At 44.7% G+C, this 19,503-nt stretch overlaps 1 protein-coding gene across 1 annotated transcript in view; it reads right to left on the bottom strand.

Annotated features, from left to right (window-relative positions):
- The window catches only part of LOC126158378 (uncharacterized), a 111,083-nt gene that overhangs the window by 25,507 nt on the left and 66,073 nt on the right, over positions 1-19,503 (bottom strand). Inside the window, exon 2 of the mRNA XM_049916439.1 lies at positions 9,512-9,878. Coding sequence (XP_049772396.1) covers positions 9,512-9,877 — 366 coding nt within the window. The 5' untranslated portion in view covers position 9,878. The remainder of the gene's footprint in view (positions 1-9,511; positions 9,879-19,503) is intronic.

Here is a 19,503-nt window from a genome sequence, read left to right as displayed (position 1 = left end):
AGTAAACGGCCTTTTTAGTGAATGACGCGCTGGCTGTCGATTGCGTTTTACTTTTTATCTGTCGTTGCAATATGGCGAACAACATTTCATCTTTGGTTAGGTACCTCCGCTGTCTCTACGATGTATTTTGTTGGCCTTTCTCCAAACGAAAGTCCTTGGTTTTAGCTGTGTTTCGATTGAGATTGATTTATAGTCGCTTGTAACTACTTTTACACTAAGGTTATGATGTGGACGCTTATGACCAGCTGTTTTTGCGCCCAAAAACAGAAACAAATAAAAAAGCGATAATATTGAATGCAAGCATGCAGATGTGCATGAATTTTGTTGTAGAGGTGCTGGACGTCAGTTTGTGGAACGGAGTTTCTAGGCTTTGCGCTTGGTCGGTCAATACAGAGACGGTTAATGTTGTTTGTGGATACCGCTAGAGTTATCATCCGATGATGTCCCATGAGTGTTCGATTGCAGACAGATCTGATGTCGGTCAGGCCAAGGCAACATGTCGCCACTCTGTGGAGCATGTTGAGTTATATGCGGGCGAGCGTTATTTTGTTGGAAATCACTCCCTGGAATGTTGTTCATGAATGGAAGCACAACAGGTCGAATCACCAGATTTATGTAGAAGTTTGCAGCCAAAATGCGTGTGGTAGCCACGAGAGTGCTCCTGCTGTCATACAAAATCGCAACCTAGACCATAAAAGTTCCACTGTGTCAGCACGCAGACAGGTTGTTTGCAGTCCCTCAAATGGCGTCCTCCTAACCAACACACGACCATCACTGACAGCGAGGCAGAATCAGCTTTCACCAGAAAATACAAGCCTGCCGTCCAATGTGCTCTCGTTTGACACCACTGAAGTCGCAAGTGGTGGTAGCTTACGACCATTGGAATGCACGATACAGGCAGCTTGGCTCGGAGCTGTCCTTGGCGTAATCGATTTTTAACAGTTTTTTGCGTGACTATACTGCCTAGTGCTGCTCAAATTGCTGCTGAAAATGCAGTACGATGCGCCAGACCCATACGTCGATAGTAATGGTCGTACATCTCGGTAGTGCGGAGCCCAGTCTTCCTGCGACCGTACATCCTCGTGATAACCGCTGCCATCAGTCACGAACAGTGGCTACATTCCCGCCAAATCTTTCTTCAATATCGCAGACGGAACATCCAGCTTCCCGTACACCTATTGCACGACCTCGTTCAAACTCAGCGAGGTGTTGATAATGACGTCTTTGCCGGCTTGAAGGCATTCCTAACACCAGCTCACAACGTCCTATCTCAAAGATAACGAACGTGAACTACCGTTACAGCGAGTATTTAAAGCATACCTGATTTTCATCCTCATAGTGGCACTGATAGTGCTACCCTTGTGTGTCTGGCCTGAAATTTGAATAGATGTAGAAACTTGCCTACCAACTTTCGTTTATGTCGCACAACTCCTTGGCGTTGCGATTTTTTTCTCGTCAGTGCAGATGGTACAAAATACAGCGATTCTGTGTTTTAGTAAGACGATGGTCATACGACATTACAAAATCTCTACTCGTCATTATGCCGAAAACGTGATATGGGCAAGTTGTTAAAGCCCAACATTTAATTCAAGTTTTGCAGTTGGATACAGCAGTTTTACGTTTAATAATAAATACAAACCATTTAGATAAACCATAATTAAATGTAACACTGTTTAGTGCACTCACCCGTACTGCATACGTTTCCTCCGCATAGGCTCACCTAAAGCCTCGCCCCCCCTCCCCCACCCCCCTGCCACCAAACTTTCAGAATATCTGTTCTCCAATGCTATCTAGAGGCTCGAAAGGGCATCACTTCCTTACAAGGGCGCGTTACTAGCAATCAACTGAAGGCTAGAAACATGAACTTCAGTCGTTGCAAGTATTCTACCACGGACTGGGCCATTGAGTTCAGCACATAGTGCACAATTTTGCACTTTCCATGTACCACATTGTGGCAGAAATCGCTGTCTTCCAATAAACAGATAGCATGTCTCACATTTGGCACGCCTGAACACAAGGGCCATTACACAAAAATATTACATGTTTGCAAGGTAGTGTAATATAACGGCTTATGTGACCGTTGATGTAGGCAATATAGAGAAAACACGTGTATCAGGCATGGTGATGCCTTCCAACACCGGCGGGTGTTCAGTAGGGTTACATCCACGTCGGGGCGACGGAGCTGTTGCGTAGGATGCGGCGGTGTCGGACCGTGTTCGATAATCGAACTCCGGGAAGACGCAACCAGCACATCTCTAGACAGATGTAGAAGTATCAAGAGGCAGCATTCCACGAAGTCCTAGCCGAATGGCGTGTTGGTGCTTCGGCTAGTTGCTCTACCGGCACTGTTCTTCGAACCGCAGCCGTCCCAATTGGCGAGCTCCAACTACTGACTCCAGTGTGAGGAAAGCTCCAACTGTTTATGGGCCGTGTGTCGGCCGTGCTTACGACGTGGTCAGATTTCCTCGGCTGAATCGATGCTGCTGCGTACGGCTGATGGCGTTGAAACTTGCCCGGTTTGGAAGCGCGCTATCGTGAACATAAAGGCGCCGAGCGGCGTGTGCAAGACTGTGTGCTCACTTTACTGTTTGACTTTGGCGGATTGTGCGGAGATTGGAGGAACTAAGCCCCGCGTACAGCCACTGTACCTTTGCTTTGAACTTTGCCTCGACGATCTGCCAAAACGAAAGTGACACAAGGAGGTAACCTTCTGCATAATCGGGAATTCCGCACGCAGCGATATGTTCAACGGCTGATAAACTGACTCATCTCTCATTATAACAAAAAGACAAAGAACACAACAAATGACAAATGTAGCGATACTTAATAACCACTATTGTGATACCTCACACACTGTTGGTGGACCATCGGTGTTGACACTAACAGGGCACAAGACATCAGTGGTCACAGTATTCAGACTTTTAGCCCTTCAGAAACGAGGCGTCTACATTCCGAAGTAAATGTTGACACACTATTCTATTCTTGGGTGTTTTATATTCACGAGAAAGTGAACTACTGTCACTGCTGTTATTAAAATACCTGTCATGAATCATGGAAGATTTCACAAAAAATTCTTGTATGAATAGAGACGAAACAGATTGTCAAAGACTAGCGTGAGTACTTACGAAACCAGAAAACTCTGAATAAGGATATTTTAGTGTCTCCTACCTTCCTCAGTATGACATTAAAAACTAGTACCATGAAGTGAACGCCACACTAATGTCGACACACTAGCCAGCATGAATCTGGATCTGATGTGGTTTCTCATTCTCGTTTAGTGAAATATCAGATAGTTCTGCAAATTAGTCTCAATTATACTCAAGAAACGACGAAAATCTAAGTTCACTTGGTACAAAGAGAGACAACAAGTGATAAGTTAATTGACACTAAGAAGTGAAGTTTATGTTCATCATCAAACTTTCCGATGCTGACCATGATTGTCAGAATTACCTCATGGCATACGTGTTACAAAATAAATTGTATGAAATTTAATATTTCAAGAGAAGTTACATAATAAGGGCGGAGTGTATTGTCAAGTATAGCCGACAACACCTGCTAATTAAGGCTACTGTAAAAAGCTGAATGATAACGCACTGATCAGTTTTGGGGGTAATGGAAACTGTAAATGCTGCATTTTGAATGAACAGAAATTTGTGTAGGATAGAATTTCGTGTTTAATTAAGCTAACATTGTCCATAATTTTCTGGTGGGCAAGAATACTCTGCTTGCAAAGCGGCGATTTGAGTTCCTGAAAGAATAATATTACTACAGAACTGAAAAACTTACTGAGCTTTCCGGTGGGCCCATCTATTATGAGAACCAGCATCGATCATCCTTTCTATTATGGAAAGTAATTGCTTAATTGTTCTTGAATTCTTCTATCTACACAGTAGACAGATTTAAATTTTGATGAATGGATTTTGCTTTATTGAACCAGCTGAAACTCTCGTATTTTCATGGCTTCTTTCATCGTTACTACGAAGAACAAATACATTCTTAACTATGGAAACGCTAACGATGGGTATTCTACTGCAGATACTGATCTTTAGAAACGATTATCCAATTAGAGGGGCATCGTTAGTCAACCATCTTTAGCGAAAGGGACAAGACACAAGAAGAGTGCAGCAAAATATAGGGATTGGTTCAAATGGCTCTGAGCACTATGGGACTCAACTTCTGAGGTCATTAGTCCCCTAGAACTTAGAACTAGTTAAACCTAACTAACCTAAGGACATCACACACATCCATGCCCGAGGCAGGATTCGAACCTGCGACCGTAGCGGTCACGCGGTTCCAGACTGCAGCGCCTAGAACCGCACGGCCACTTCGGCCGGCCAAAATATAGGGATTTTGAGGTAACATTTGATGACGCAAATCACGACTAATCAGAAGACATTAAAGCTAAAAATTAAATAAATGTAAGCGAATATTTCAGGTCTGGAGTACTTGTCACAACTGCGAATTATTACAACATTTTCTGCAAACATCGGAAACTCAAGAAGCGGAAAGGATGGATAAGAACTGTATTTTCATCTTCTTTAACGATGGAAGGACAGATAGATTTAGAATTGTTGGGCGATCAACAGCTCGTTCATCAGTGTCCTAGTTCAGTATAGTGGTTCTGTTGCACGAGTGGTCAGTCTTATTAAAAAGAAATCAATGGCCATATAACTAGAGCCTCAATCATAACAAATTCATACGATTTCTTCAGTAGATTGTATCTGATGGTTTCGTAGTCATATGTTAACAGTATTAATAAAGCACACTGATGGCATGGATGTGGCTGGTTGATCGCAGAACTAATATGAAGAGCCAGCCATATTACATTACTCGTCCTGTCTATACTAACTCGGACTGCACTTTACACTTAAGTCAGTGGTGCCTAGTAACCGTAACCACGCAAACGACTCGCCTGTGAGCTCAATTTTACGCTTAGAATTTGTGATTTAGTGTCAGATTCCTCTGTTAATAATGACTACATATATTTAATGATAAACTGTTATTGTGACTTTGTAATAAAATGGTTCAAATGGCTCTGAGCACTATGGGACTTAACATCTGAGGTCATCAGTCCCCTAGAACTTAGAACTGCTTAAGCCTAACTAACCTAGGGACATCACACACATCCATGCCCGAGGCAGGATTCGAACCTGCGACCGTAGCAGTCGCGCGGTTCCGGACTGCAGCGCCTTAACCGCGTGGCCACCGCGGTCGGCGACTTTGTAATACCTGAGGCCTCCAAAGTAATGCAGTTCTTTGCATTGTAGTTAAACACGAACTACATAAATTGCTTCATGTTGCAAGAAGAATTGAGCAGACACATATCGGAAGCAGCGTGTTGTAACGCTCTACGTAAGAGATTCGTGAAATGAACCTATTACATACTACGAAATAACATATCACGATATTTTTAGTTCAAATGAAAACGAAATTTAATTTGATATTCGATAATAAGCGTTAGCAGCTGAACTTATTGAACGTTAATTGGTATCCCTATAACACGCGTTTCCCGGAGGTTTAAATCAACAGTGCAAATATAAATATTTATAACTCCTTAATTACGTAATAACAGGCTTATTTTTATCGTTCTGCAGAGTTTTCCACTTTTTACGTGAACAGATATTTTTCCTGTTGTATTAAGCTTTTAACAGGCAAGTAACCATGACGCTGTATATATTTAACTGATCAGTGATCACGATTTCGAGACGATACCTTCGTAAATTCTACAAAAGGATCATTTGGTCATTGCATATCTGGTTCTGTCGAGCCCACGGTTTCAGCGTTACGCAGTGGAATTTTGTTTCTGCTCTCAGGGACGAGTGCGAGTGCATTAGCTGGTTCCATTCTGATAAAAAGCTTGTGTGGCGCCGCGTTCCGGCGGGGTAGTGTTCTCCCATGCGTGCGACCGACACCACGTACTTTTTGCTCTAGGGGCTAATTAATTAATTTCTGATACCAATCTGTAATGGCCTGCAGCAACACTCCGTATGTTGCAGGTGGGCTACATGTAAAGTTCTTTATAGCAAATGTATGAAAGAAAAGCCTCTCTGACGCAAAAATGTATGGTGTTCACTAAAAGCATCCGTCACGTCATTTACAGAGGTGAGTTTCTCTTGCTGGAAGTTGGATGGCCTACCATATTATTGAACAAAGAGATCTGCCGTGCCGCTGGCTTACAGTATTCATCACGTGCAAGGGGCACTGAGGATCTGAGGTATAACAAATAACTAAAGTATCGTACTTCGTTATACCGGATGTCTAAATAAAACAACAATCTACATTAACGAAACTTTTACAAAATTCACGTCGTGTTTATACAGTGACACACACAACGCCAGGAGGATTCACTTACAGTTTACATAAACTGTGTTAATTAATGCTCATGTCATTGTTCTTCGTATCGAGCGGCAAGAATGACATATGAGAGGCTTTCATGAAGACCAATAACACTTTTTGCATATATACACAATCCTCCGCATGAATTTGTTGTGTTGAATATTTCACGACAAACGTTTCCAGGTGTTCGCGATGTTGTGATCTGAAACACGTAGTGAAACGAGTAAAAATGAAACTAACGCAAAATACAGTTATATTTCTGTATTATTAATTACATACAGACCTTGTGCTGCACTTCATTGTAAAAGATGTACTTGGTGTAAGTGATCCGAACTCCGGATTCACAGGTCGCACAAAATTTGGTGTGGAACGAAGCTAAAATAGATGGAATTGCATTCCACTGTACAGCAGGCTACATCCATCCTTTGGCTATGATGTTACTGGATGACAAAATTGGATGGACATGTAGGCTACACATCGTCATTCCATCTGTTAGTGGTTTATTTCGAAAGCGGAGACGATACGAACGTAAACATAGAGCTCCAATACAACTCAAAAGCGGAATGAAAACTGCTTCCTGGCAGCAATGTAAATTCCTTAACTGTTACGGAGATCAAATTCACGCCTTTCTTGGGGCATTTAAAAATTATCACCGCTGGACTACGATCGTGGCGGAAGAAAATTCTTGGTAGACAAAATCGGCAATAGTTTCATTGCGCCCATAAGTTTTCTGGCATCCTTCTGGCTGCGGTTATACTCAATACTTACGAAGGTCAAGCGCTGTGTGACGCAAAGACATTCTCAGCAACATTCCATTTCTCTTTGGGCACTCACTACAGTCCGATTCGCGAGAGATGGCGGTTGGCGCATTTCGAGGCACGGACGGGGTTTGCGTTGCTGATGGTGCCAAGCGGTTTCGACACGCGCAAGCGCGTGCTTCACGCTTGAAGAGATCGTATTCCTGCAAATTATGTCTCTCGCTTACTTATGCGGAATTTATCGCTTACCACCACTAAACAACTCGCTACGATCACGTTTAATACTCGAATTAGTTACGGCATTTAACAGCAGGGGGAACATACTGAACGCTCATTGACTGTCGGAGCATACGTGACATGGGTGCGCAGAACAAGCCTAAATTAAACCACCATCGTTTGTGACTCCGACTACACCATTCATTGATCAAAAGACGTCCATTACGAACGTAGGTCCTGATTTGAGAGTGGTAAATATGATGATACAGGATCGTTTCACAATACTTTCCAAGGACTGAATGCACAAAAGTCTGTATTGTTTCTCTCTACAACGGAGTGTGCGCTGACCTGAAACTTCCCGTCAGAGTAAAAATGTGTGCTGGGCTGGGATTCTTACCTTTTGGAGGAAATTGTTGTAGAGACTCACAACACGTTCTAGGGCTAACTTAGGAAGGTAGAACAGATACTGGCTGAATTAAAATTGTGAGGGATGCGTCGTGAGTTGTGGTTGGATAGATCATCCGGTAGGACACTTGTCCGCGAAAGGCAAAGATCCCAGGTTCGAATCCGGGTTCGGCACATAGTTTTATCGTCAGGAGGTTTCGAGAATTGGTAGATGTTGTGTATCCTGAAGGTTTCGTTTACGCTTGGACTAACATAAAATGACAATCCAAAAGACAAATATCGAAAGAATTTATCTTCCTTTCCAGTTTCCACTGTGAACCAGACAGTGTTTATCTCCACATTTTGATTGGATAATAGGACGTATAATATTTGCTGCAAGTGCTTAATCAGTATGGGTACCTTGATAGTTTTTGTTTGCTAAACACTTTCCTAATCCGACGAGTTTGTGCTGACTTGCACTTCCACTCGCGTACGAAATGCGCTGATTGCCTTCAGCAATTGGTAGCACTTTATAGCTAGCTTACTGCAATTAACATCAGAAAAGCATCAGTTACTGTGAGTAGTATATTTCACGATGTGTGCATTATTCATCAGCACGAAACGTAAGTGTCGATGTTAACACTGCCGTTCATTCGTGCTTAAATGGAGGCTTCAGAAGAAGAGCAAAGGAGTTTAGTGTGTTTGCTGATAGTGTAAGGAGTACAGGGAACGGAAATGAACTGAAGGTTGGCACGTGTGTACGGTGTACAATGTACGACCGTTGGAGAGTCAAGACATGGCACAAGTGATTAAGAGAAGGATGAATGTCGCTGGTCAATGATGCACGTTCTTTAACACCCCACTGCACGACCAATCGCAATGTTCTGAGGGACTAAGCCACCCTTATTGACGACCTGTAAGTAGCGGCAGCAAAAGGAATTCCAAACTGCGTCAGGATCCACTGTAAGTACTATGACAGTTGGACGGGAGGTGAGAAAACTAGGATTTCATGGTCGAGCGGCTGTTCATAAGCCACACATCACGCCTGTTAATGCCAGACGACGCCTCGCTTACTGTAAGGAGCGTTAACATTGGACGACTGAACAATGGAATAACGTTGTGTGGAGTGAAGAATCACGGTACACAATGTGGCGATCGGACGGCAGGGTGTAGGTACGGCGAAATCCTGAATGCCATCTGCCAGCGTGTGTAGTGCCAACAGTAAAATTGTGAGTCGGTGGTGTTATAGTGTGGTCGTGTTTTTCATAGAGGGGGCTTGCACCCTTGGTTGGTTTGCGTCGCTCTATCACAGCACAGGACTACCTTGATGTTTTAGGCGCCTTCTTGCTTTAAGAGCAATTCAGGGATGGCGATTGCATCTTTCGACATGATCGAGGACCTGTAATAGACTGGCCTGCACATAGTCCTGACCAGAATGCCATAGAACACGTCTGGGATGTTTTGGAACGCCGACTTCTTGCCAGGCCTCACCGACCGACACCGATACCTCTCCTCATGGCAACACTCCGTGACGAATGGGCTGCAATTCCCCAAGAAACGTTCCAGCACCTGCCTTCGAGAGTGGAAGCTGTTATCAAGGCTAAGGGTGGGCCAACACCACACTGAATTCCAGCATTACTGATGGAGCGCTCCACGAACTTTTAAGTCATATTCAGCCAGGTGTCTGGATACTTTTAATCACATAGTGTACATAATTTCCCCTGATACGGATCCTAGAATTCACATTCCGTGCTTTCGTTGACGATTTACTAACGGCTCACTGTGCTGAGACGTATCAACACGCAGGAAGCGCTCACCTCGACAGTCTTGCGAGGGAAGAGGTAGTCGACGGGCTCCTGCGGCGGGCGCTGCCCGGGCAGCGTGCCCTTGACCATGGTGCGCACGCTGACCAGCAGCACGGCGGCGATGGCCTCGTCGGGCACGGGCCGGCCGCCCGCGGTGACAACGCGCGCCCGCCCGTCCATTTGCAGCGACAGCACCTCCCTGCGGCTGGGCAGCAGCACGCGCGCCACGCGCCCGCAGAACACCAGCGGCGCCGCGCGCACCAGCGACGCCAGCGTCGACGGCTCCACCAGCGGCAGGCTCGCCCTGGCCAGGCACCCGGGGGCCGCGGCCGCCGCTAGCAGCACCCAGGCCAGCGCCCACCACCCAGCCGACATCATGCTGCGAACAAGTACAGCACTAGAAGACTCGGACTCGACTACCTGTGCACACACACACATGAACGCACGCAGGCACGCACGCATACGTACATATACAGGGAGAAAAGGAGAAGGAGGGGGGAGAGGGGGGAGAGGGGGAGGGGGAGAGGGAGAGGGGGAGAGAAAGAGGGGGAGGGGGAGAGAGAGAGAGGGAGAGGGAGAGAGAGAGAGAGGGGGGGGTGAGAGAGAGGGGGGAGTGAGGGGGGAGAGTGAGGGGGGAGAGTGAGGGGGGGAGAGTGAGGGGGGGAGAGTGAGGGGGGAGAGTGAGGGGGGAGAGTGAGGCGGGGAGAGTGAGGCGGGGAGAGTGAGGCGGGGAGAGTGAGGCGGGGAGAGTGAGGCGGGGAGAGTGAGGGGGGAGACTGAGGGGGGAGAGTGAGGGGGGAGAGTGAGGGCGGGAGAGTGAGGGGGGGAGAGTGAGGGGGGGAGAGTGAGGGGGGGAGAGTGAGGGGGGGAGAGTGAGGGGGGGAGGAAGGCAGGTAAAGAAAGGAAGTGCTGTGGTAAACTGTAGTTCCTTCAGATTTATGACAAAAAAATGACCGAAGGGCAATTAAAATGCTGTATAAACATGAAATTTAGGAAAGAGGACGGAAACGGAAGCCGTGAATTGGAAATCGTGACGGCTAGCTGTAAAGGGCTATGCGCTAAAGCGGTGGCGAAAGTTGAAAATTCGTGCCTGATTGGGCCTTGAACCCTTATTTCCTGCTCCGTGTGATCGGCTGCCTTAAACGCTTCGGCCATCCGGACTCGGTCCCTGTGAGACTTCTAATCTCCCCCTCCTTCCTAATTGCATCCACTGTGCACATTAGTCTTTTATGAAGATTTGAAAGGAGCGGAGGTTACAGTAAACTTTCTAAGTTACTTAGCTTGTCATGTAGAGTTGGCTCCAGTCCTTGTCTAGGGGTCTGATTCTTGAAGCTGGAAACGTCACACTTTAGGTCCTCACGTTTGCATTCAACTATATAAACTTGAAGGTTGTTGTTGCAGAATTTTTGTTTTTACGTAAATATATTTTCTTAGATTTTAGTATATCATGCAGTCTTTTGATTTTTCACATTAACAAAGCTGAAATTACATTGTTCGCACAGAATACAAAAATACGTCCGACCACACGAGAGGCATGCTTACAATTCCCATACTCTGCGGAAAATAACAATATTCCGAACGGTTTACAATTTTTTTCTTAATAAACGAATTCCTACGTTACATTATTAATTTCGATTATTATTTCATAAATGAATCCAGAAATAAATATAGTGAACAGTGCAGTATTCCGTAATTAATAAAAGAAATTTTAAGCGTGCCAATAATTCATAATTATTTCAAATATTTCTACAAAAAATTATTTTAACTGTACATTCAGGACTAGTACTTATTGATTATAACATCGTAACTAAAGCATTTTCTAAAGTAAATCCTTTTCATAAATTTTAGCTCGAAATATAAGATACTGTGTATTAAAGTAAATGAAAGTTTTCGGAAAAGCAACTGAGATAATAGTGATCTGTGCAAAATTAGAAAAATAACACCTGTATGTTGAGGAAAAGTAACGCAAGAGGAGGTTGTCCCGTTACGGATTCAAATTTCCAACTTAGCGCACGGTGCAGTGGAGCATCCCTCTTCCATTAAACGAACTACTCGCAGATCCTGATTCGCATTAGAGTTCTGACGATACTTGCACGTTCTCACTGATACCGACGTCGAGGTACTATCTCCCTCTTTCTCATTTTATATGTTATTGTAAAAGTGAGATGATTGGTAAGTCTGAGAATTTACCTGTAAAGCTTAACATTTACCATCGCTGTGTGTTAACAGTCCGATCCGAAATTTCTGATTATGTGCGTAGATTTCTAACTTTCGTCAAGAGACGTAAGTAACTCTTTCGATTTCCCATGCGAACTGGTAAAAGCAGGATGGAATACTCCCACATCCGTCGTCCAGGTGCAAACATGTTTCTTTGTTGGTAATATTCTGTTCGCAGGCCGCTCACCCCTGCGTAGCTTCAGTCCACGTCGAGTATCGTGAGCGCATGTGCGGTCAACTTTGCGACTCGCTTTAGTGGTGTAGCTTCTTGTTAAGCTTTGCCTCAGAATTAGTGATGTTATGCGCAACAGATTTTATGAACTTGTAAGTAAATCAACGAATAAGAAGGACAACAGTTTTTAAGCAACAACTCAGTAATGTAACATTCTGTTAAGTGATGTGAAAAATGCAAATCCCGTAGCCAATAAAAAAAAATCTGTTCGATACAGACGCTTGAAGCAATATGTGATATTCACAACATCGGAAGTGAAGAGAAACCGATAGCACCAGTATCTGCTGGAAAAGAAGAAATTCGTTATTACGTTTGTCTTCATGAATTTCGTAACGTAATACAAGAGTCCCACATTGCTATAGGCCGTGGCAGCCCGACTCTGATGATTATGGAACTGAATTTAAGTACAATAAAGTGACTGTTGAGTCAGTCGTTACTTTTCTGAAATTATATGAACCATATTAAAAAAAACTGAATAGGTGTGTTGTAGTGAAACCTATCTCACACACTGAAATGAATTCACGATGCCAAATTCACTTAATCGACATTCAGGCAAACCCACGTAATAAGTCGAAGTTCGTACTTGTACAGCAGATTCACTTGACAAAACATTTTCTCCTCCGAGCACTACCTTCGGAAAGGGCTGATGAATCGGCATTTCATCTTTGTGACATCGGGACAGACACCACTCAAATATGTGGTTAAAATAATAAAAATTTAACTCGGTGATGGAGCGCAGTGGATCATGCTATGTCCATCAACGGCTGTGCCGTTTCCTCTCTACTTTGCCGTTCGTATGTGTACAGGGACGGAACATCTGCACACTGTTCTCTCAGCCATTTCCTGCGCTCTGAAACTTTGAGCCGCTAATTCCTCAGTATACCTCTTGACGCTGAGTGCACACTGATATTATCGATAGCTCGCCGGTGGCAATGCTTTCGTTTGTTTGTAGTAGCTTAGAGACGGCTGGCATGCGAAATGTAGTTGGAAAGGTCCCTGAGGTGCGTGTCTGAGTACATCATAGTATGCGACAGGCGAGGTACTTGTGTGTTTGAGAGCAATCTTACGGGAAGTGTTCCGTATTCGTAAATACCTGCCGCTGTGCATTGACTACGGCATGTGCATCGAACTATGAACCACATGGACTACTCGCAAAAGCATTGTGCTGTGCGACGTATGCTGATCGTGAAGTTACTATCGTTTTGTCCGACGTCGAATAAAGTGGCTATCGCGACTAGAAATCAATCGCTATACCTGTGCGATTTGGTTAAGAGAGAATTGCTTATGTGTCTGTATATAATATTAGTTTGTTAACAGTGCAGCCAAGTGAAGTAATATTTCATAATAGAAATAAAGTTCTTCCACAACTGGGTTACTTCTCATGTAAATATCGATGGCCCATTTTCCTTGCGTTTATGTGTATTCTTTGAGTATGAAGAGCGTAATGGATATGTGCACAGTGTTGTATTATGTATACTTTGTGTGATGATAATGGGGTAATGGAGAGGCTGAAACGCGGTGCCGCACATGACGAACTCCTCTCGAGTAGTACCAGGGGTTCAAATGGCTCTGAACACTATGGGACTCAACTGCTGTGGTCATCAGTCCCCTAGAACTTAGAACTACTTAAACCTAACTAACCTAAGGACATCACATACACCCACGCCCGAGGCAGGATTCGAACCTGCGACCGTAGCAACAGCGCTGCTCCGGACTGGAGCGCCTAGAACCGCACGGCCACCGCGGCCGGCAGTACCAGGGGTAGCCGGCCGGAGTGGCCGTGCGGTTCTAGGCGGTTCAGTCTGGAACCGCGCGACCGCTACGGTTGCAGGTTCGAATCCTGCCTCGGGCATGGATGTGTGTGATGTCCATAGGTTAGTTAGGTTTAAGTAGTTCTAAGTTCTAGGGGACTGATGACCACCGATGTTAAGTACCATAGTGCTCAGAGCCATTTTTTAGTACCAGGGGTAAAGCCAAGCTGAACGTCCCCATCTAGCGGGTGGATCACCATCAACAGTGTCACATACCCTCATTTCATCAAACAACGTGGAGTGGAGTGGTTTAGCCCAGGAAATTGGCGCAAAGACTGGTGATAGCGAAGAATTTCATCCACCCCTAGGATTCGAACAGGCTTAGAGGTCACACAAGATAATGTGGCCCATGCGCAGAAATGCTTTTTCTTCCTGGTCGCTCAGTGAGTCTATCCTTCGTTCTGAAGGGGTGGCCGCCTCAGTTGCCTGTCGCCTGCTGAGCTGCACACTTCATGTATAAGTGGAAGCCACCAAAGTAATTTGTAGCCGACTGACTTGTGTACTTCGAGAGTTCTCACTGCTATCTTTGTTCTACACAGCATGGTTTTGCAGTCTCCACTCCAATGAAAGTGCGTCATACCATGTACGGGATACTGTGTGCAGTACCATAAAATTTATATCGGAAGAGAAAGATCTACATTTACATCATACTCCACAAGCCGCCTAATGGTGTGTGGCGGATCGTACTTTCGGTACCACTACCTGATCCCTCCAACGCTGTTCCACTCGCGAATAGTGGGTAGGAAGAATGATTGTCGGTAAACATTTGCATTGCCTCTAATTTCTCGTATTTTCTCCTCGTGATCAATACGCGAGATGTTTGTGGGGGGAAGAAATAATTTGTCCGACTCCTCCTGAAAAGTGCTGTCCCGAAATTTCGATGGTACATCTCCCTGTGATGTGCCTCTCTTGTAACGTTTGCCAGAGGAGTTCGTTTAACATCTCAATGTCGCCCTCTGGCCAGCTAAACAATCCCGTGACGAAACACGCCGCTTTTCATTGGATATTCTCTATCTCCTCTATCAGTCCTACCTGATAGGGACCCCTGATAGATAAACCATACTCAAGAATCGGGCGAACAACCGCCACATAAGCTGCGGATCTCATGAGGAACAAAGCGAGCTGTGTTTCACAGGATCTCTGTTTGCGGAAGCCATGTTGATTTTTATAGAGGAGGATTTTCGTGTTCCAAAAAGTCATAATTTTTTAGCATAAAACGTGTTCCATGATTCTACAACAGATTGACGCCAACGATATAGGTCTATAATTTTGTGGATCTGTCTTACGGCTTTTCTTAAAGACGGGAACGACCAGCACGTTTTTCAGTCGTTACGTACCTCTCGTTGCTGAAGCGATCTACGATACATTACTGGCAGAAAGGGAGCAAGTTGTTTCGTATAATCTTTATTGAATCTTACAGGTATCTCATCTGGTCCTGACCCTTTCCACTACTAAGTGATTGTAGCTGCACTTCAATTCCGTAAACGGTTATCTCAATATGTGCCATTTCGGCGTTCGTACGACGATAGAAAGGAGGAACAGAGTCACTACCTTCCGCGGTGAAACAACTTCGGAAGACCGAATTCAGTATTCCGGCCTTCTCTTTGTTATCTTCCGCTTCGGTACCGGTGTGGTCGCTGAGAGATTGAATAAAGGATTTTGGCCCATTTACTAATTCTACACACGATCAAAATCTCTTAGGGATTTTATTCTCGTCGGTTGACAACCTCTTACTTTCGAAATCATTGAAAGCTTCTCTCACTACTCTCCTTACGCTCATTTTCGCTTCGTTCAGGTTTTGTCAGCTACGTTTTTACTTCTCTTGAATCTGAGAAGTAGTGCTCTTTGTTTACGTAGCACCTTATCTGTTTCAAATGGCTCTAAGCACTATGGGACTTAACATCTGAGGTAATCAGTCCCCTAGACTTAGAACTACTTAAACCTAACGAACCTAAGGACATCACACACATCCTTGCCCGAGGCAGGATTAGAACCTGCGACCGTAGCAGCAGCGCGGTTCCGGACTGAAGCGCCTAGAACCGCTCGGCCACAATGGCTGGCAGCGCTTTTCTAACACGGCTATTAAACCATGGTGGATCCTTCCCATCCCTTAAAAACTTACTCGGAACATACTTGTCTAGGGCGTATTGAACGATGCCTTTGAATTTTTTCCATTTGTTCTCCGCATATTTGTCTTCATCACCGAATATTTGATACTGACTGCTGAAATATTCTGAAATTTGTATCTTGTCGCCTCTGATGAGCAAATATATCTTCCTACCTTTCTTAACATTCCTTGTAGGACCCGTCGTCATTGATGATGTCACTGCCTTATGATCACTGATACCTTCCTCTACGTTAACTGATTCGACCATTTCAGGTCTGTTTGTAGCCAGAAGGTCAAAGACGCTACACTCACGTGTTGGTTCTCTAATTATCTGCTCAAGGTACTTTCCGGACAAGACTTCCAGAACACTGCCACACGAAGTTGAAGTCACCCCATGTTACAACGGCATGATCAGGAAATTTTTTAATGACATTCTGCAAGTTCTTTCTGAAACGCTCTACAACTACAGATCCTGACCCAGATGGTGTATAAAAGCATCCGATCGCCATTTTTGACCATTCCGTCAGGATTCACATTCGTAATCCGTGATAACCTCGCTAGATTTTATCGAATTTTTTACCGGAATAAACACGCCGCCACCACTGGCGACTAACCAAGGATAAACATTCCAATCTGAACGTAGAATTTAGTTGTCACTGACATCTGGTTTCAACCAGCTTCCTGTTCCCAATACTATCTGTGCATTCTAACCTTCAGTAAGTTATACGTATTCTGGTACCTCTCATTGGATGCTCCTGCAGTTTACTAAAATCATATTAAAGTTTTTAATCTCTGCTCTGCGAGGACCAAGATTCTCTGAAGTCACTGCGGCTGATTTAACAGGCAAATCGTCTTTGATTCCAAGGCAGGGGTTCTCTAACCTAAAAATGCCCCATGTGCAAGCCTCACGTACTCCGATACCCTAGCAGCCGCTTCCTGCGTATTGTGCACGCCTGATGAGGGAGTTAAAGTCCCATTAATAAGTTTGCTAGAGAGGACTGCAGCGGCCTCTGGCGTTTCCCGTTGAACACAAAGAATCAATGCACATCAACTTACAACTTACACTTTCACGCCACCCGCTGTCAACATAGTGCTTATGACGTTAGTCCATAGAATACGAGACGTGTAGGACTATACGGCGAGCTACGCCACCTACAAAATGGGAGATTGCCTGATCTACATCTACATACATACTCCGCAAGCCACCTGGCGGTGTGTGGCGGAGGGTACCCTGAGTACCTCTATCGGTTCTCCCTTCTATTCCAGTCTCGTATTGTTCGTGGAAAGAATACGTAGGAGGGAGCAATATACTGCTTGACTCTTCGGTGAAGGTATGTTCTCGCAACTTTAACAAAAGCCCGTACCGAGCTACTGAGCGTCTCTCCTGCAGAGTCTTCCACTGGAGTTTATCTATCATCTCCGTAACGCTTTCGCGATTACTAAATGATCCTGTAACGAAGCGCGTTGCTCTCCGTTGGATCTTCTCTATCTCTTCTATCAACCCTATCTGGTACGGATCCCACACTGCTGAGCAGTATTCAAGCAGTGGGTGAACAAGCGTACTGTAACCTACTTCCTTTGTTTTCGGATTCCATTTCCTTAGGATTCTTCCAATGAATCTCAGCCTGGCATCTGCTTTACCGACCATCAACTTTATATGATCATTCCATTTTAAATCACTCCTAATGCGTACTCCCAGATAATTTATGGAATTAACTGCTTCCAGTTGCTGACCTGCTATATTGTAGCTAAATGATAAGGGATCTATCTTTCTATGTATTCGCAGCACTTTACACTTGTCTACATTGAGATTGAATTGCCATTCCATGCACCATGCGTCAATTCGCTGCAGATCCTCCTGCATTTCAGTACAATTTTCCATTGTTACAACCTCTCGATACACCACAGCATCATCTGCAAAAAGCCTCAGTGAACTTCCGATGTCATCCACCAGGTCATTTAGTATATTGTGAATAGCAACGGTCCTATGAAACTCCCCTGCGGCACACCTGAAATCAGTCCTACTTCGGAAGACTTCTCTCCATTGAGAATGACATGCTGCGTTCTGTTATATAGAAACTCTTCAATCCAATCACACAATTGGTCTGATAGTCCATATGCCCTTACTTTGTTCATTAAACGACTGTGGGGAACTGTATCGAACGTCTTGCGGAAGTCAAGAAACACGGCATCTACCTGTGAACCCGTGTCTATGGCCCTCTGAGTCTCGTGGACGAATAGCGCGAGCTGGGTTTCACACGACCGTCTTTTTCGAAACCCGTGCTGATTCCTACAGAGTAGATTTCTAGTCTCCAGAAAAGTCATTATACTCTAACATAATACGTGTTCCAAAATTCTACAACTGATCGACGTTAGAGATATAGGTCTATAGTTCTGCACATCTGTTCGACGTCCCTTCTTGAAAACGGGGATGACCTGTGCCCTTCTCCAATTCTTTGGAACGCTACGCTCTTCTAGAGACCTACGGTACACCGCTGCAAGAAGGTGTCTCTTGTCAGAAAATGCAAGGCCATAACTAAACGATACATTGGAATTGTAATCTTGGCATACGTCGGCGATGTTTCTTCGAAAATATAAACATTACTGAAGAAGTATAAAATTAAATTCGTCATCCATCGACCAACGAAAGTCAGACCTCTTCAAGTCCCAGTCAAATCCTGATTTGAGTTGCTCCAGTGCTTATATGACTCTTTGTATCTGCATGAAGTCATACATCGGGCAAACTTGTCTCACCGTGGGAGACAGATGCACTGAATACACGTCTGCAGTAAACAGAGATATTTACAGCGACTGAGCACTGTCTCAGTACAGGGCACGTTGTGGACTACAAAAGTACCAAAAGTCTCTCGTCCACTTATTGGCAGTGGGACAGTGTAATTAAGAAAACTGGCCAAATTCTCAGCTCAACTAATCGTGTGAGCAGATCTACAATTTTCGATCTTAGCGCAGTGTGGTATACGTCACTGGCAATATTAGTTATAGTGACCACAAAGAGAAATTGGTGGTCATTCAAGGCACGACACTTTGGTGGCGACTTAAGTATTAGGATAACAACGGCGAAGATTGCCACACGCCACCGCGGACGCGTATTTCGGCGTTCGCTACGAACAGGGGATGTTGCCACGGTCGTCGGCAGTGCATTGTACTAACACTGGGCTTTGCGCTCGTGACGAAGTCCTTGGCTCATCGTCCGACAAGTGGTGTAGTTGCCCTCCCGCTACTGATTTGGAAATCTTCGCCGTTGGCCGACGTAATTGACCCCTCCAAGCCTGCACGTTTTGCTCTTAGATAGGCTCCAGTCACAGGTCAGTACCAGTTGATTGTATCTGAATATGTCGGTCAGTTCCGCTATTGAAATATTGTGGGGATTAAACAGCAAGATCAGAGGTTTCGCCCGAGAACCGTTCCTTCAACTACGGTTACTGTTTAATATCACAACTACTAACTCAGGATTCTCTTGTAGGTCGCACTTGGGTCTATATTGGTCCTATCCGTTGCGATCATAGCTTTAACCTTTGTCTTGTCCATCAGACAGGGAGGGGGGGGGGCAAAGGTTCGATATCTGTGACTTTACGATAAAAGTAACTGTCCCTGTGCTACAGCAGTTGACCAAGCC

The sequence above is a fragment of the Schistocerca cancellata genome, chromosome 2 (genome assembly GCF_023864275.1).
Source record: "Schistocerca cancellata isolate TAMUIC-IGC-003103 chromosome 2, iqSchCanc2.1, whole genome shotgun sequence".
NCBI lineage: Eukaryota > Metazoa > Arthropoda > Insecta > Orthoptera > Acrididae > Schistocerca > Schistocerca cancellata.
This window is presented reverse-complemented; position numbering and strand designations above follow the sequence as displayed.